This window comes from Dasypus novemcinctus, chromosome 6, assembly GCF_030445035.2.
Source record: "Dasypus novemcinctus isolate mDasNov1 chromosome 6, mDasNov1.1.hap2, whole genome shotgun sequence".
Lineage (NCBI taxonomy): Eukaryota > Metazoa > Chordata > Mammalia > Cingulata > Dasypodidae > Dasypus > Dasypus novemcinctus.
Genome location: NC_080678.1, coordinates 79515410 through 79528978, shown reverse-complemented (window position 1 = coordinate 79528978; position 13569 = coordinate 79515410). Strand labels below are relative to the sequence as shown.

The following is a 13569-nucleotide window of genomic DNA, read 5'->3' as shown; positions in this document are numbered from 1 at the left end:
CTGTAAAAATTACCATTTCCTTCTATCAGTTAGTGCTGGAGAAGTCTTGAATAACTTATGGACAAAACTTTAAATTTTATATTATTTTGAAACATTGCTTCTTTGGGGTTGGGGGGCACTGGCCACGCCATGTGGCTGTGAGTGCTCTCCACAGCCTGGGTGCAGTGCTGATCTTTTACAATTCCTTTCCCCACCCAGTGCCCCCTCTTTGGTGAGGTTTCTGTGAGGTTTCTGTGAGTCTGTTTGGTGAGGTTTCTGTGAGTCAGTTTATTGGCTTTAGTATAGCCCCTTGGTCTCTTTTGGGGACCAGTTAGGAGAAAGAAAGAGAAACCAATAACACAATTGTTTTGTTACTGAAATTTGACAAGTTTCTTTTTGAAATAAACAGTCCCTCCAACCCTAAAAAAAAAAAGTAGAAATACAGGCAAATAAAAAATGGCCAATCAACATATAAAAAGATGTTTCAACCGCATTCGTAATCTGGAAAAATCATATTAAGATAAAAAGACTACTTTTTCTTATCTGACTGGCAAAAATGAAAAAGATGGATGAATTCAAAATGTTGGGGTGAGAACGGAGAAGGGGATGCTTTCATAAATTGTTGGTGTTTGACTTAGCCTGGAAAACAGCCTCGTCTGGTTCAAAGAAAGAATCAAAATTCCTTTTGGGTAGTGTGGTCATGCTTCCTACGTGTTGATGGGTGAGGTGGGCGGATGGTCGAGAGAAGGAAAAAATAAGCTAAGAGGCACAAAGTGAAACATGAAAGGCCCATGTCATAGATAGCCAATCAGCGTGACTCACAGGAAACAAGCATTTCTTGTGGGCGTTGAGGGCAACCTCTTAAAAGGACACAGGTTTGAGCAGCACCAAGCCAGAGAACCACAAGAACTTCAAGGAAGATTCTGAGTAATCATGTTCTCCCCTCTCCACCCTGCCCCAGGCAGGCCACTCTTCCAGAAACTTTGACATCTATCTCCCCCATCACTGAAAATATCAAAGAGGATTCCAATACCCTGAGCTGACTCCGATTCTAAAATCAGCAAGGCTGTGGAATTGGACATTCTATGGGCCCCAGTATCCCTGTTTGTAAAATGGGGATTATAATACTTATTTAAGTATTGTTGGAGCGTTAGATAAGATGAAGCCAAATTGAGTCTAAAAAAGTAAGTACTCCCACAAAGAACAAAATAAATAAATAAAAGATTACTGATCTGGGAATGGATCGGAGCCAGTATAGATTAAGGAACAGAAGAATGGAGAGGACAAGCTCTAAATGAGTGTGTGTGCATGATGATATTTTAAAACTAAAAATAATACAACATACGATAAAGTGTTAATATCTTTACAAATCAATAAGAGAAACACTCAAAAGAAAAAGTCATAAAGGATAGAGACAACAAAAGAGAAAATATAAGTGACAAACTTGTAAAAAAGTTCAACCTCTATTAGTTAAAGAAACATAAGCAAATATAAAATTAAGCAAATATGAGCCCCCAAATTAACAAGAACTGTTTAAGAATTGCAATAGCCAGTGCTAGCAAGGATTGGGAAATGGTGGTTCATTTACTGCTCCTTGAGGCTGTAAAACAGGACATTTCTGGAGGACAAACTGAAGGTGCATATCAAAAACTTTTCAAATGGGGATTCCCTTGATTCAGGAACTAATCAGAGGTCTGCACTGCCATACACACATTTGGTGGTATCTACTGGGACCACCAAAGCCCTCTCAACCCTCCTCCCTTTGCCCTCTGTGCCAGGAAAGGTCCAGCAACGATATCTTGCCACCTGGCCGCAGCCAACTGGAGCAGTAGGCCCTACTCAGCAGGGGAGGGGAGGGCAGGGCAGTAGGGGAAAGATAACCCAGGGGGCCGCAAGGGAAACCTGGGGAGCCAGGAACCAGGGTGGCTTAGTCTACCAGCAGCAAGGAGAGGGCAGCCCTTCTGCAGCAAGGGCCCCAGCTGCCCAGAGAGGGGCAGAGACAAGAGTGCGGGGCAGCTCACGTCATCGGAAAAGCACATCAAGATGACATCAGCGGTGCAAGAGGCTTTTCTGGGGAAACACCTTGAAGGATAAAAGGAGAGGAAGGAGAAGGCAACCGTGCCCCGGACTGGGGCCGCGCTGAGGAACTCCTTCCCAAGCAGGGGCGCCCGCTGGAGGAGCCCTGCCAGGAGCAGGACTAGCCGGGCTGTGGTGCCACGCCGTGGCAGGGGGAGCGTGGCCTTGCCACGAAACGTGGCTGGATCCCAAGGCGCTGGAGGTCGTCAGCAGGCTTTCCTGAGGGGAGATACCACAGGCGGACGCCACAGAAACTTCTGGGCTCCCTGGGCAGGTTTCCAGTCGCCAGTCCCAGTCTCTTCCCAAGGCCCACTGCATTCCCACCAGGGGTCCCCTGAGATCCCTCTACTGGCTGCATTTATTTTTTAGGAGGTACCGGGGATTGAACCCGGGACCTCGTACATGGGAAGCAGGCGCTCAACCCCTGAGATACACCCACTCCCCACGGCTGTATTTTTAACCACCCCACCACCACCAAATTTTCTTAAAAATTATTTAAAAGTTTCCAACCTTTATACTCTATACCCTCCAAGCAACGACTCCCTTTTCCCCCTCCCCCCAACCCAGGTAACCTCTAACCTACTTTCTATCTCTGTGAATTGGCTATTTCTAGACACATTGCAAATAAGGGAAATGGTAAAGTATTTGGCCTTGCCTATTTCCCTCAGCATAATGTTTTCAAGGTTCACACATGTAGCACATCTCGGAACTTCACTCCTTCTCACGGCCAAATGATATTCCATTGTGTGTAGGTACAACATTTTATTTCTCCGTCATCTGTGGTTGGAACACTGGGCTCTTTCCACATTCTGGCTACTGTGAACAAAGCTGCTATAACATCGGTGTACGAGCATCTGTTTGAGAGTTTGTTTTCAGTTTCTTTGGCTATAGACCTAGAAATGAGATCACCGGGTCATATGATAATTCTGTGTTTGACTATCTGAGGAACCGCCAACCTGTTTTCCACAGCGGCTGCAGCACGCTACATTCCCATACCCCCCGCCCCTCTTTGTTTCTGCTTGCTAAGGCTGGTTTCTGTAATATGCAACACCCACAGAGTACTATTACCTGCACAAAGATTTGTGTTTGAAGATGTTCTTTGAAGTACTGCTTATAAATTGTAGCATTGAAAAAGTCACCCAAATTCCAGGTTGTAGATCCTGAAAGGGCTTTGGGTTTCACATTTTTCAAAACTGATGGAATGGTACACTTAAGACTTGTGCATTTTTCTTGTCTCTCAAAAGAAAAAAAAAGCTAAACAACAAGGAAGTAAATGCCATAGAATAAAGGAATTGGTTAAATAAATTCTCAAGTATTCACACAATGGAATGTTACACGGTCATTAAAATGTTTCAAAGGCTAAAGGCATAAGGAAAGGCTTTTGTTAATATGGTAAGTGAAAAGGCGTGATAAAGCTTTCTGGTCTTAATTTTATAAAACACACATGAATGCATTGTGTGTTCATAGCCAACACATGGTATATGTATTATATGCATAACCAGAGACAGAAACTAGAAGGAAATCGGCTGAGATGTTGGGCATGGTTCTGCCTGGCTTGTGAGGCTACATGTGGTTTTTATTTTCTTCTCTACTTTGTTCTCCTGGTTCCCTCTGGTTTGAATGACTCTCCTGCCTATGACCTTGAGGACGACCAGTCTTCCACTGGAGCCGTTATTTCCTTAACTGTAAATGCCACACTCCCTGTCCCACTCTCACTTGTAAATAAGATAGCTTGCGTAAAGAACGCAGCTCAGGCCCAGCAGACCTTGGCAGTTGTCCATCCTCCCCTGCCCTCCTTAGGCTAGTGTGGAGGGACAGCAGCCTTTTCTCCTTTTCTCTCCAACCCCTTGGGTGGGGAAGGGGCAAGCTATGCTGTGGGCTCTAGATCTCAAGGCATCTCTGAGCTTCCCGACCCAACCATCCTCCAACCTGGGCAAGGCAAACGCAGAAAGGGTTTCTGGGAGCCAGATGGCTGCCCTAATCCCGCTGCAACAAACTATGGAAACGCAGGCTGTGCCCTCCCAGTGTGGGCTGGCCACAGGGCCTCCCTCTGCTGGCTTCCTCTGCGGAATGACGGAGCCGTATTTCAATGACCCCCCTCTCCTGTCATTCCCAGACTTCCCTGCACCTGCCCTCCTCGTCTTCACCAAGGGAGAGCTGGCACAGGTACTAAGGAGTTCCTTTACTGGTTCCTCTAGGGTCAGAGAAACCTGGGCTGAGCTCACTGTACCCCTGGGAGAGGGAAGCAACTGCCCTGTATGGCTCCCTGCCATTAGCCACTCAAGCTCCACTGACTTTATTGTGATGAAATATATTTAACATTAAATTTATCCTTTTAGGGAGCGGACGTTACTCAAGTAGTTGAGCACCCACCTACCACATGGAACGTCCTGGGTTTGGTTCTGGTGCCTCCTAAAGGAGAAAAACAAACAACAAGCAGACAATGAGCAGACAACGAATAAAACAACAAATGAGCAGGAAGCAGATGTGGCTCAAGCAGTTGAGCATCCACTCACCATACGGGAGATCCCAGGTTTGGTTCCCAGTGCCTCCTAAAAGAAGACACAGACAACAAGGGGAAACAATGAGTGAAAAAAGAATGAGCAAAAAAACCCGAGCAAACAGATGAGGGCGCCATGGGGGTAGTGGGTGTGAAATTTACCATTTTAACAATTTTTAGGTGTTCAATCAAGGGGTGTTAATTGCATTCACAAGATTGTGCAACCATTATTAATATTCTAAACCTTTTCCATCACCCCCAAACAGCAGCTCTGCACCCATTAAGCAATAACTCCCCCTCCCTCTGGCCGCTGGCAACCTCTATTCTACTTTCTGTCTCTGTGGGTTTGCCTATTCTAGATATTTCAGATGAGTGGAGTCACCCAACACTTATTTTCTTGCACTGAGCCAATTCTTCCAGGTTCGCCCGTGCAGTGGCACAGGTCATCTGCTGACTTAAGGAGCCTCCAGCTGGATGATTCGCTCACCCCAGGTCTCAAACAATGCCCCCTACAGAACAAAGACCTGCAGTGAACACTGCTGTGCGCCAGAGACAGCAGCAGGCACTTGACATACGCTAACCTGACTCCAACACTTCCCTACCACCAAAGTGTTTTCATCCCATTTACAGCTGAGGCAACTGAGACTCAGGCAATGGGACTTACCCAGGCCTCTCTGCTGCCCCTATGCCAGCTGTGGCTGGGGAGGCCCCTCTCGCCGGCTGAGCCGGGCGGGGATGGCTGAAGTCACACAGGGTTAGGTTGCTATAGAGAAGCAGGCTGGGACGCCACACAGCCAGGGCCGGCCAGGAAGGAAAGGCTGACCACACCGCGCAGCTGCTTCAAAAGAAACACGCAGCGGTGCCTCCCCACCACCCAGCTCCGAGACACTGGGAAAAGGGCTCTGGAACCCACGACCGCTGCTCCCGCCTCGGCCACTGTGCTTGCTAGAGGATGCAGGCTCCCCACGTGAAGCCACCGCTCCTCGTGGAGGGGCCCTGCCAGGAGGGGCCCAGGGAGCTGGGAGCTGGGGGAGGCAGGCTTCCAACCCAGCAGAGCGGCAGCCCGGAGCCAGGCTGCGGCCAGGAGGAGTGCCCTGGGTGAGCACGCACACCAGCGGCAGCTGCCACGGTGTTGCAAACCGAAAGAACCTCCTCCCAACCTAGGGGTGGGTATTTGTTTCCAACTTGTCACGATCGCTGTTTTAAAATGCAAGCCAGGAATCTGCATTCTTTACAAACTCCTTGCGTGACTAAGGTGTCAAAAATAATGAATGTAGATACAAGGAAAGTTCTCCAGGACGTAGTCAAGTGAAAAAAAAAATTACAGACTCTAGGAGACTTCCTTTTTTTTCTTTTAAAGAAACAAACTGTATAATTACACATTCTGGTCACAGTGGTACATTTTATAGCCAGGGGAAGGGGACTGGTAGTGGAAACAAGGGGGATATAGATCTTCTCTGAATTTGCACAACTAGCGTATGACGGTATCTAACTTGTAAGTGTGAATAAAGGATGGCCAGCTTGTCATAAGGTAAAACAGTGCCTGATGTGCCGATTCTGCAGGTGAACCGGTCTCTGTACTCAACACTGCGGGAAGGCAGGCAGCTCTGGGGTTGCTGCTCACTCCTTCCAGCTCATCCTAAACATACTCTTGTGCCTTCCAGAAACTGAAGACTGCCTGGGGCAATCCCTTCCATGGGATGTGGTCAATTCCCAGGGTCTGCTCAAGCGATGGGAGGGCAAGGAGGATGGAGAAGAGCTAGACCAAGGCACGAGCCCTGCCCAGTGCTGCAGGATTTCCTGGGATGCCGAGGCCCGACCCCAGGCACACCCCAGCCCCCTCCCCGCTTCCCACTGGGGCCATGACATCAGCTTTTCCCTGTTCAAGGAGCTCTGTAAGAGAGAGCAATAGAAGCCAGGGCCCTGGCTGAATTCTTCATCCTTAACCCAAACTCACTGCCCTGACCTCAGAGACCCTTGCACTCCCCTGGCACACACAACACCTAGCGGGAATGACTTGTGTCTCTTCCCTGAAATGCCCCGGGCTCCAGGAAGACAGGGCTCTCCCTGCACCCAGCATCCTGGGTCCTCGTGCAGTGCCTGCTACATCTAGACGCTCAGTTTTTATCTGCTGAATGCCTGCTCAGAGCCCGTAGGCACCTGAGCCTGCACACGTGGCCTTTCAGGTAGAACACAGCACATGCTCCCTGCCATGCACAGCGACTCCCTTCAGCCGGCAGGACCCCAGCCTGGGCCCATCTGGTCTGGGGATGGGGGCCCCAGGAGCCTCTACAAGAGAACACATCATGGGGAACAGGAGCTGGGCACAGGTCTTTGTGGGGACAGAGGGGACAGTGTGCCAGCCAAGCCAAAGGACCTAGCCAGGACCTTGGCTACTGTGTTAGTTTCCCAGCCGCTAAGACAAATACAATGGGTTGACTTTACTACAGGAACGTTTCAGAGGCCGGAAGGCTTGCTTCCTCTGGGGGTCGGTCACTTGCGGCTGGCAGGCAATCTTAGGGGTTCCCGGCTTTTCCGTCACAGGGCAATGCACAGCGGCATCGTCTCTTTTCTCTTCCAAGCTCCACTGACTTTCAGCTTCGTATTTCTCCCCGTGGCTTCTTCCTTATGTCCAATTTCCTTTGCTTATGAGAACTTGAGCCACGCTGGATGAAGATTCACCCTCATTCAGTTTGGACACCCCTTAACTAATATCTTCAAAGGTTCAACTTACAAATGGGTCCATACCCTCAGGAATGAATTGATTAAGAACATATTTCTCAGGAAACATTAACTCCAAGCCACTACAGCTGCTTGCAAACACAGCCCCAAGGTCTCCTCCAGCCTGGACGCGAGGGCCAGAGCCGTGATCTATGGGGGTGTACTGATGTTCCGGTGATAGTGACCTGACACGAAGGTGAGGGGGAGCCCCGCCTGAACCCTGGGAGTGCCGGGAGACTGCAAAGGTGGTGAACCCCGAGTGGGTGCTTACCACGGGTCGAGTGCCAGTCTAGAGGCCTCACGTGCACTAACACGTTTAATCAGGGGGCTGCAGCGCTGCTGAGCGCGCGAGGCTCTGAAACGTGAGCTCGTACTGATCATGTTAGATGCCCTCCGGGGAAAGACTGGGTCTGGGGAGCCTTGGGGGACATACATTTGAACACACTCACATGCCCCTGTGTACAACTACTCAGCCCCCCTCTAGGCAGAACTGGAGAACGGCCCCACACAAGCACCCACCCCTCACACGTACAGCACACACGCCTCCACACTACCACTCGGAAGCCGCACAGCTCATGCTTGGGCCCAGGAAAGCGATCTCCCACACACTGCCGGGCCGGGAAGTCGCCCCAGCCTTCTTGCCCAGCCCTACGGGCAGTGGGGGTTCTGCATTACCCCAAGCTGGCCCCAGAGCTCTAACCAGGAGGGCCTTGTCCCCCTAATCCTAGAGGAGCTGGAGGAGAAGCCCGAGGTCAGTGCTCTCTCTGCCGCAGTCTCCCCATTGTCTCTTTACTCACCACCCACCAGGGAGCCTAAAGTGGCCAAGCGGGGGAGTGAGAAGAAGTGAAGGCTGAGGTCCACCCTCCTGTAAATCCCCGAAATTCCACTTTGCTCCATTTCCCTAAATCGATGCTACATCAGTCCCTCTCACTCTAGCATGAATCAGCTTACGCTACTTTCTTCAAGGAAGGGCTCAGCATGACAGTCCTGGGAACCCAGCATGGGATGGGCTGGCACGTGATGGGGATGTGAGGGACAAGGTGGGGCCTGGGAAAAAAACCACCTTCCCTGAGAAAGAGATCCCGCCCAAAGCAACACAGGCCTCCCTTCTTCAGGAGCGCCAAGGGCAAGTGATCTCCACTCACCTTGCCCACCCGCCCCGACCCCGAAGCAACAGGGACCCCAGCTGGCATCAGCTCTATAATATCTGCCTCACGCTCACAACAAATCAGCAACCAGGCACACTTCACATTTAGACATTTTTAATGCTCAAAAGCTCTGTACAAAAAAAAAATCACAAATGAATCCTCACAACACCCCTGTGAGGTAGGCAAGTATTATTTTCCCATTTTACAGATGGGGAAACTGAGGCAGAGAGGTGAGGTGACCAGCCAGTGGCCCCAGCACAGCTGAAAGTCGGGGTCAACCATAGAGCACTAAGGACCCCTCCCAATCCAGCCCCGATCTCTGACCCCTCGACTATACCTTGTCTGTGAAGAAATTAAAACTTTTTAATACATGCAAAAATTAAACAACAAATCTGGAAAGGTAATGAACAGATATACAGTAGTTTTGCAAAAGAATTCGGCAAAGATGGCCAAATATTTCCTAACACTGGGTTGAAGTGAACAACTGCAGCCTTTTTCCCTCTTTTCAAACAACATGGCCAATCACACATCCATTTTTCACAATTTTCTGAGTCCAACCAAGGAGGGGCTTCCCCGGCCCCAGCCAGCCAGGCTAGGTGCTGAGACCCCACAGGTCAAGCCCCTGTGCACAGCTGGCCCCAGCTCAACGTGAACTCCACCTCGGCCACCTCCTCCAAGCAGTGTTCCCATGGTCTGGACAGCGATGATGCCAGCAGCCTCTAACTCAGCAGGGCCTGTCCTTTCTCTTCCCAGAAAGAACAGGCTGGACCCCTCACGCCGTCCTTAGGCCAGAGCCATACGCCGCAGTGTTCACAGCCGTCCTGGGGGCTCCTGCTGCAGGAGGGTGGGGCGGGCCCACCTCGGCTGCTGGCGGAGGGAGGGGTGCAGGCGACCGTGCACCGGAGCTCTGGCTTCCTCGGCCTCTGCGCCCAGGCTCCCCCCGCACAGCTGGCGGCCCTCTTCAGCACTGCTCCATCCCACCTTCTGGAAGCTTGTCTGCCCTGAGCGAGACGCCCTCACATTTCCAGCTCTCTCAGGGAACAGCCACACTCCTGCCAGCCCCAGGGGCAGTGAGGAGGGGGAAAGAAGGGGACCCGTCAGGCCACGTGGGCTGTCCTTCTTGGAGTCTCCCAGGTGGGGCATGAGAATCAAGAAAACTGGGTAAAGCTGCCCTTAGGACAAATCCACCCAGAGCACCCCTCCCGGGGAGCCAGGAGCCCGAGGGGGGTGCTCAGGCAGCAAAAAGGGGAGCAGCAAAGGGGGGGAGCGGGAAGAGGAAGAACAGGAAGGAGACCAATGTGCCCAGTGTCCACTCTGTGCCAGTACATTCTGGAAGGGGAGAGGAGAGGACAGAGGTGGCAATTAGCTGTGCTTGGCAGCTGGGGGGTGACCCCTTGGAGGCTGACCACCAGCCCGTCTGCAAGGCACACACGTGGGGCCCAGAGGGGCCGGGCTGCCCGCAGGCCGCATTACAGGGTGTGACTGTGCAGTGTCGAAATGTCCCTACAATAGCTCTCTCAGACAAGGGGGCCGATCCCACCCCCGGCTCTCTGGGAGCTCCTTTTCTCAAGGCCCAGCCGCTCTGGGCTGCGCCCTGGGAGGAGCACCTGGGGCACCCCAGCGAGCAGGAGCCTGCAGGTGGGGAGGGGGAGGGAGGGCGCCCTCCTACAGGAGGTCCCCGGCGCAGGGCTGGGCGCCGCTGCTGTACTCCTGCCACCGGTAGCGCAGCCTCGAGAAGGGCTGATCCTTGGCGCCCTCGAGCTCCGGGAAGCCCAGCTGGTTGAGGATCTCGTAGACGCCGGCCGCGGATGCCACCTGGGGAGGAGAGCAGAGATGGGGCAGCGCGGCCCCCTCGTCGTGCCATCTTCCCCTCGCCGGGCCCGTATCCCGGAGGCGCAGTCTGGGTCCCAGCGTCGCCTCGCACCAGCTCAGCCCACTGAACGCTTCTGCTCTTGGACTGAACTTCTCTGAGCCTCAGTTTCCTCATAAGGTGGATACCAGCCCCTGCCTCATAGGATTGTCATGAGAAGGGCTAAATAAGCCTGGAAAGTACTTAGCAGACAGCAAGCGCTCGATAAACAGGACGATGGTCACCGCCCAGCGCGCAGCGTGGGAGACCAAGCGCAACACTGCGTCCTCTGTGGCACCCACCCCTTCCTCCACGTGCGTCAGGAGCCCGGGCCCTCCTCGCTCAGCGGGGGCTGGCAAGGCAGTGTGGACGCAGAAGCAAACGAGGGCCCCGGCTGTGGGCTCCGTGGCCAGGAGGCCCACCGTGAGCTCGGTTCAGGCAGCAGCCCAGCCTCCCTGGCTTAGCTCAGCCAGCGGTTTCCCTGAGGCCCTGGCACCAGACTCAAACCCTCCACCATCCAGGCCCCTGCTCTCTCCCCTGTCCTGGGGATGGGGAGGACGTCAGCTCTGCCTAGAACAAAGGGGATCCCTTTGCCATCTGCTGGGCCCTGGGGAGCCCCCAGGAGAGGGGGCTGAGGGCCCTGAGGCTGGAACCCCTGCTTGTGCCTGGACTAGCAGTTCTCTCCTTCCTTGGCAGCCCCCCAATGCCTACTACCCAGATCCCACTGGGGAGAGGATCAAGCTTCCCCCTCAGCCCCCGGCTCCCCCATTCCCACTGTCCAAGTACAGCCCACGCAGAAAGGATGTCCTAGTTTTCCCACCAACTCCGGCGCACCCAGGGGCTCAAAGAAAAAGCTGTGCCCAGGCCTGCTCCAGAGGGCACCCCACTGTGGCCTTGGCATGACCCCATCTGGTCTCCCAACTCAACACACATCCACATGTGTCAGGGGAGGGCATTTCAAATGCCCCCACCCCAATGTCCCGAGGCCCACCCTGAGCACCGCAGTGGCCCCCCGCCTCGGTGAATCTTCCCCACAGCTGCCTGAATGCCTGTGCCCTTCCTACACCCTACTGGTGTAGGAGGATGGGCTGGGCTCAGCGGCCCCCTGCTGAGCTCAGTGGGGGGGGGGGTGGGGGGGGCCTTTGGTGGGGGGGACTCGCAGATAAAAGGCACGGCAAAGGACAGAGCTGAGGGTTTTTGATGCTGGAGTTTGATGCTGAAGCCTTAAGCTGGAGCGCCAGGAAGTAAGCTCACAGAGGAAGGGAAGCAAGCCCCAGGAAGAGAGGAACCCTGAGCCCAGGAAGAAGCAAGCCCTGGGAAAAGAAGAACCCTGAACCCAGAGAGAAGCAAGACCCTGGAAGGGAGGAGCCCAGGAAGCCTGAACCCTCGCAGCCATCGGAAGTCATCTTGCTCCAACACGTGGCAAAAGACTTAGGTGGGGGAAGTAACTTATGCTTTATGGCCTGGCAACTGCAAGCTTCTACCCCAAATACCCTTTATGAAAACCAACCAATTTCTGGTATTTTGCATCAGCACCCCTTTGGCTGACTAATACAAGTAACAACATTTAAGGCACAGGTGGTCAGCACAAGGTCTGGTACCAGGTGTCTCTCAGGGGCCTTCTGAGGTGGGACTAAACTATTAACGTCATTTCCTCTGCCAATGTGAGGACAATGGGTTTGTTTCAAGGGGTGAGCTAACTCATCCAAGGCCACAGCTGGCAAGGGGCAAAGGCAGGGCCCGTTGTGCCCCTCCCTGGGCAACGCTGAGGCCTGAACACAGGGCAGGGCAGGAATAATGGGCACAGGTTTGTCTGGGGTGAGGGGAAAGCTCTGGCAGTGGGAGGTGGTGGGGGCAGTGGCATAACTATGAGCGAGATTCATTCCACTGAATTGTATGTTGGGAGTGGTTGAGATGGAAAAGTTTGTGTTGTATGTATGTTTCCACGATTTTTTAAGAAGAGTTACTAAAGAGACAATGACATTTTAAGTCAATACCTGATCCTGGACAGAAGGTAATAATGGAGAGAAAAGGCCCAAAAGAACATTATTGGGACATACGAACAAAATGGAATACAGACTGTAAGCTTTATGTCTATGTTAAATTTCTTGACCTTGATAACTGCACTCAGGGTGGTTACATAAGTGAATGAATATCCTTGTTCTTAGGAAACGTACATGGCAGTATTAAGTGTTCAAGGAGCATGATGTATACAATCGACTCTCAAGTGTTCAGAAAATGGACTGATAGAATGATGCTGCAAATGTGACAAAATGCTAAAAGTTGATCAATCTGGGCGTCTGGATGGGGGTATGTTGGAGTTCCCTATACGGGTTTTGTATTATTTTTGCAGTTGTCCTATAAGTTTGAACTTATTTCAAAATTAAAGTTAAAAAAAAAAAAAGGATGGGCGTTTGACAAAGTGCAAGGTGGGCTTGGAGCCAGCGCCCCGGCCACGCTGGTTTCCTCCTTCTCATCTGTGCTGTAAGTGGGGAGAGCCAGCTGCACCGTGGCGATATGCAGGGACAGGGACCCAGCCTGCTGCACGCCTCGTCTCCCCCTCCTTCTCATTTCTTCATTCATTCATTCACTCTTCAAACTTATATCGACTACCCACCAAGTACAGAAAACTGGGCAAGGAACCCAAAGTCAAAGGAGGTAAAACCTCAGCCAAATGGAAGCTTCCAGTAGAATGAGATGAAACTCTTGCCCCTCAACTGGGGGCCTGTCCGGGGCCCTGCAGGGCAGTGTAAAGGGACCAGAGGGGATGGCCCAGCCCTGCCCATGTGAGCCCCTCAGCCTCACCTCCCGCATCCAGGTGCTGAAGGGCCTCTGCCAGGAGCCGGCCTTCTCCAGGTGGAGGTAGGCGTTGAAGAGAATCAGGTAGACGTAGCGCTCCAGGTACTGCAGGCTCCTCAGCTGTAGCCTCTGCGTCTCCTGCTCCTCCTTGGCTGCCTTCGCCTGGAAGAGGGAGGCAGGTGGGAGTCAGCGAGGGGGAATTCGGAGAGGTGCACTGAGCTGCGCCCCCCGGGCACACACCCCCTGCTGCTGCAAGCACCAGGGGCTGGGACCAGAGGAGAGCCCAAAGGGGTGCAGCTGGTGCCTGGGGCTCAGCCACCCCTATGCCCATGAGGCCAGGCAGTCACCCAGCCTCCCAGAACCTCTGCTTCCTCCCTGTGCAATCAACCACTGTCCTGTTCGGAGCGGCTGAGGACACCGGGCAAGGACGGGCTTGCCAGGTAAGCTCCGTGCAGGCGCCCTCCATCACACACCCAGGTGTGGAGCCCTCCAGGGAT

The 13569-nt window shown here is 52.8% G+C and overlaps 1 protein-coding gene across 15 annotated transcripts in view; it reads right to left on the bottom strand.

Annotated features, from left to right (window-relative positions):
* Positions 1–1328: 1328 nt before the first annotated feature.
* Positions 1329–13569, bottom strand: part of PALD1 (phosphatase domain containing paladin 1) — a 103175-nt gene continuing 90934 nt past the window's right edge. For 11 of the 15 annotated variants that reach the window (XM_058298971.2, XM_058298968.2, XM_058298975.2 and 8 more), the window contains exons 19-20: positions 13079–13234; positions 8522–10239 (exon numbers count right to left, since the gene is read on the bottom strand). In XM_058298971.2, coding sequence (XP_058154954.1) covers positions 10090–10239; positions 13079–13234 — 306 coding nt within the window. In that variant the 3' untranslated portion in view covers positions 8522–10089. Of the gene's footprint in view, positions 2949–3123; positions 3310–3628; positions 4468–4571; positions 4608–8521; positions 10240–13078; positions 13235–13569 lie in introns of those variants that run through there. The other 4 variants (XM_058298976.1, XM_071215841.1, XM_058298977.2 and 1 more) reach the window with 2 other exon arrangements.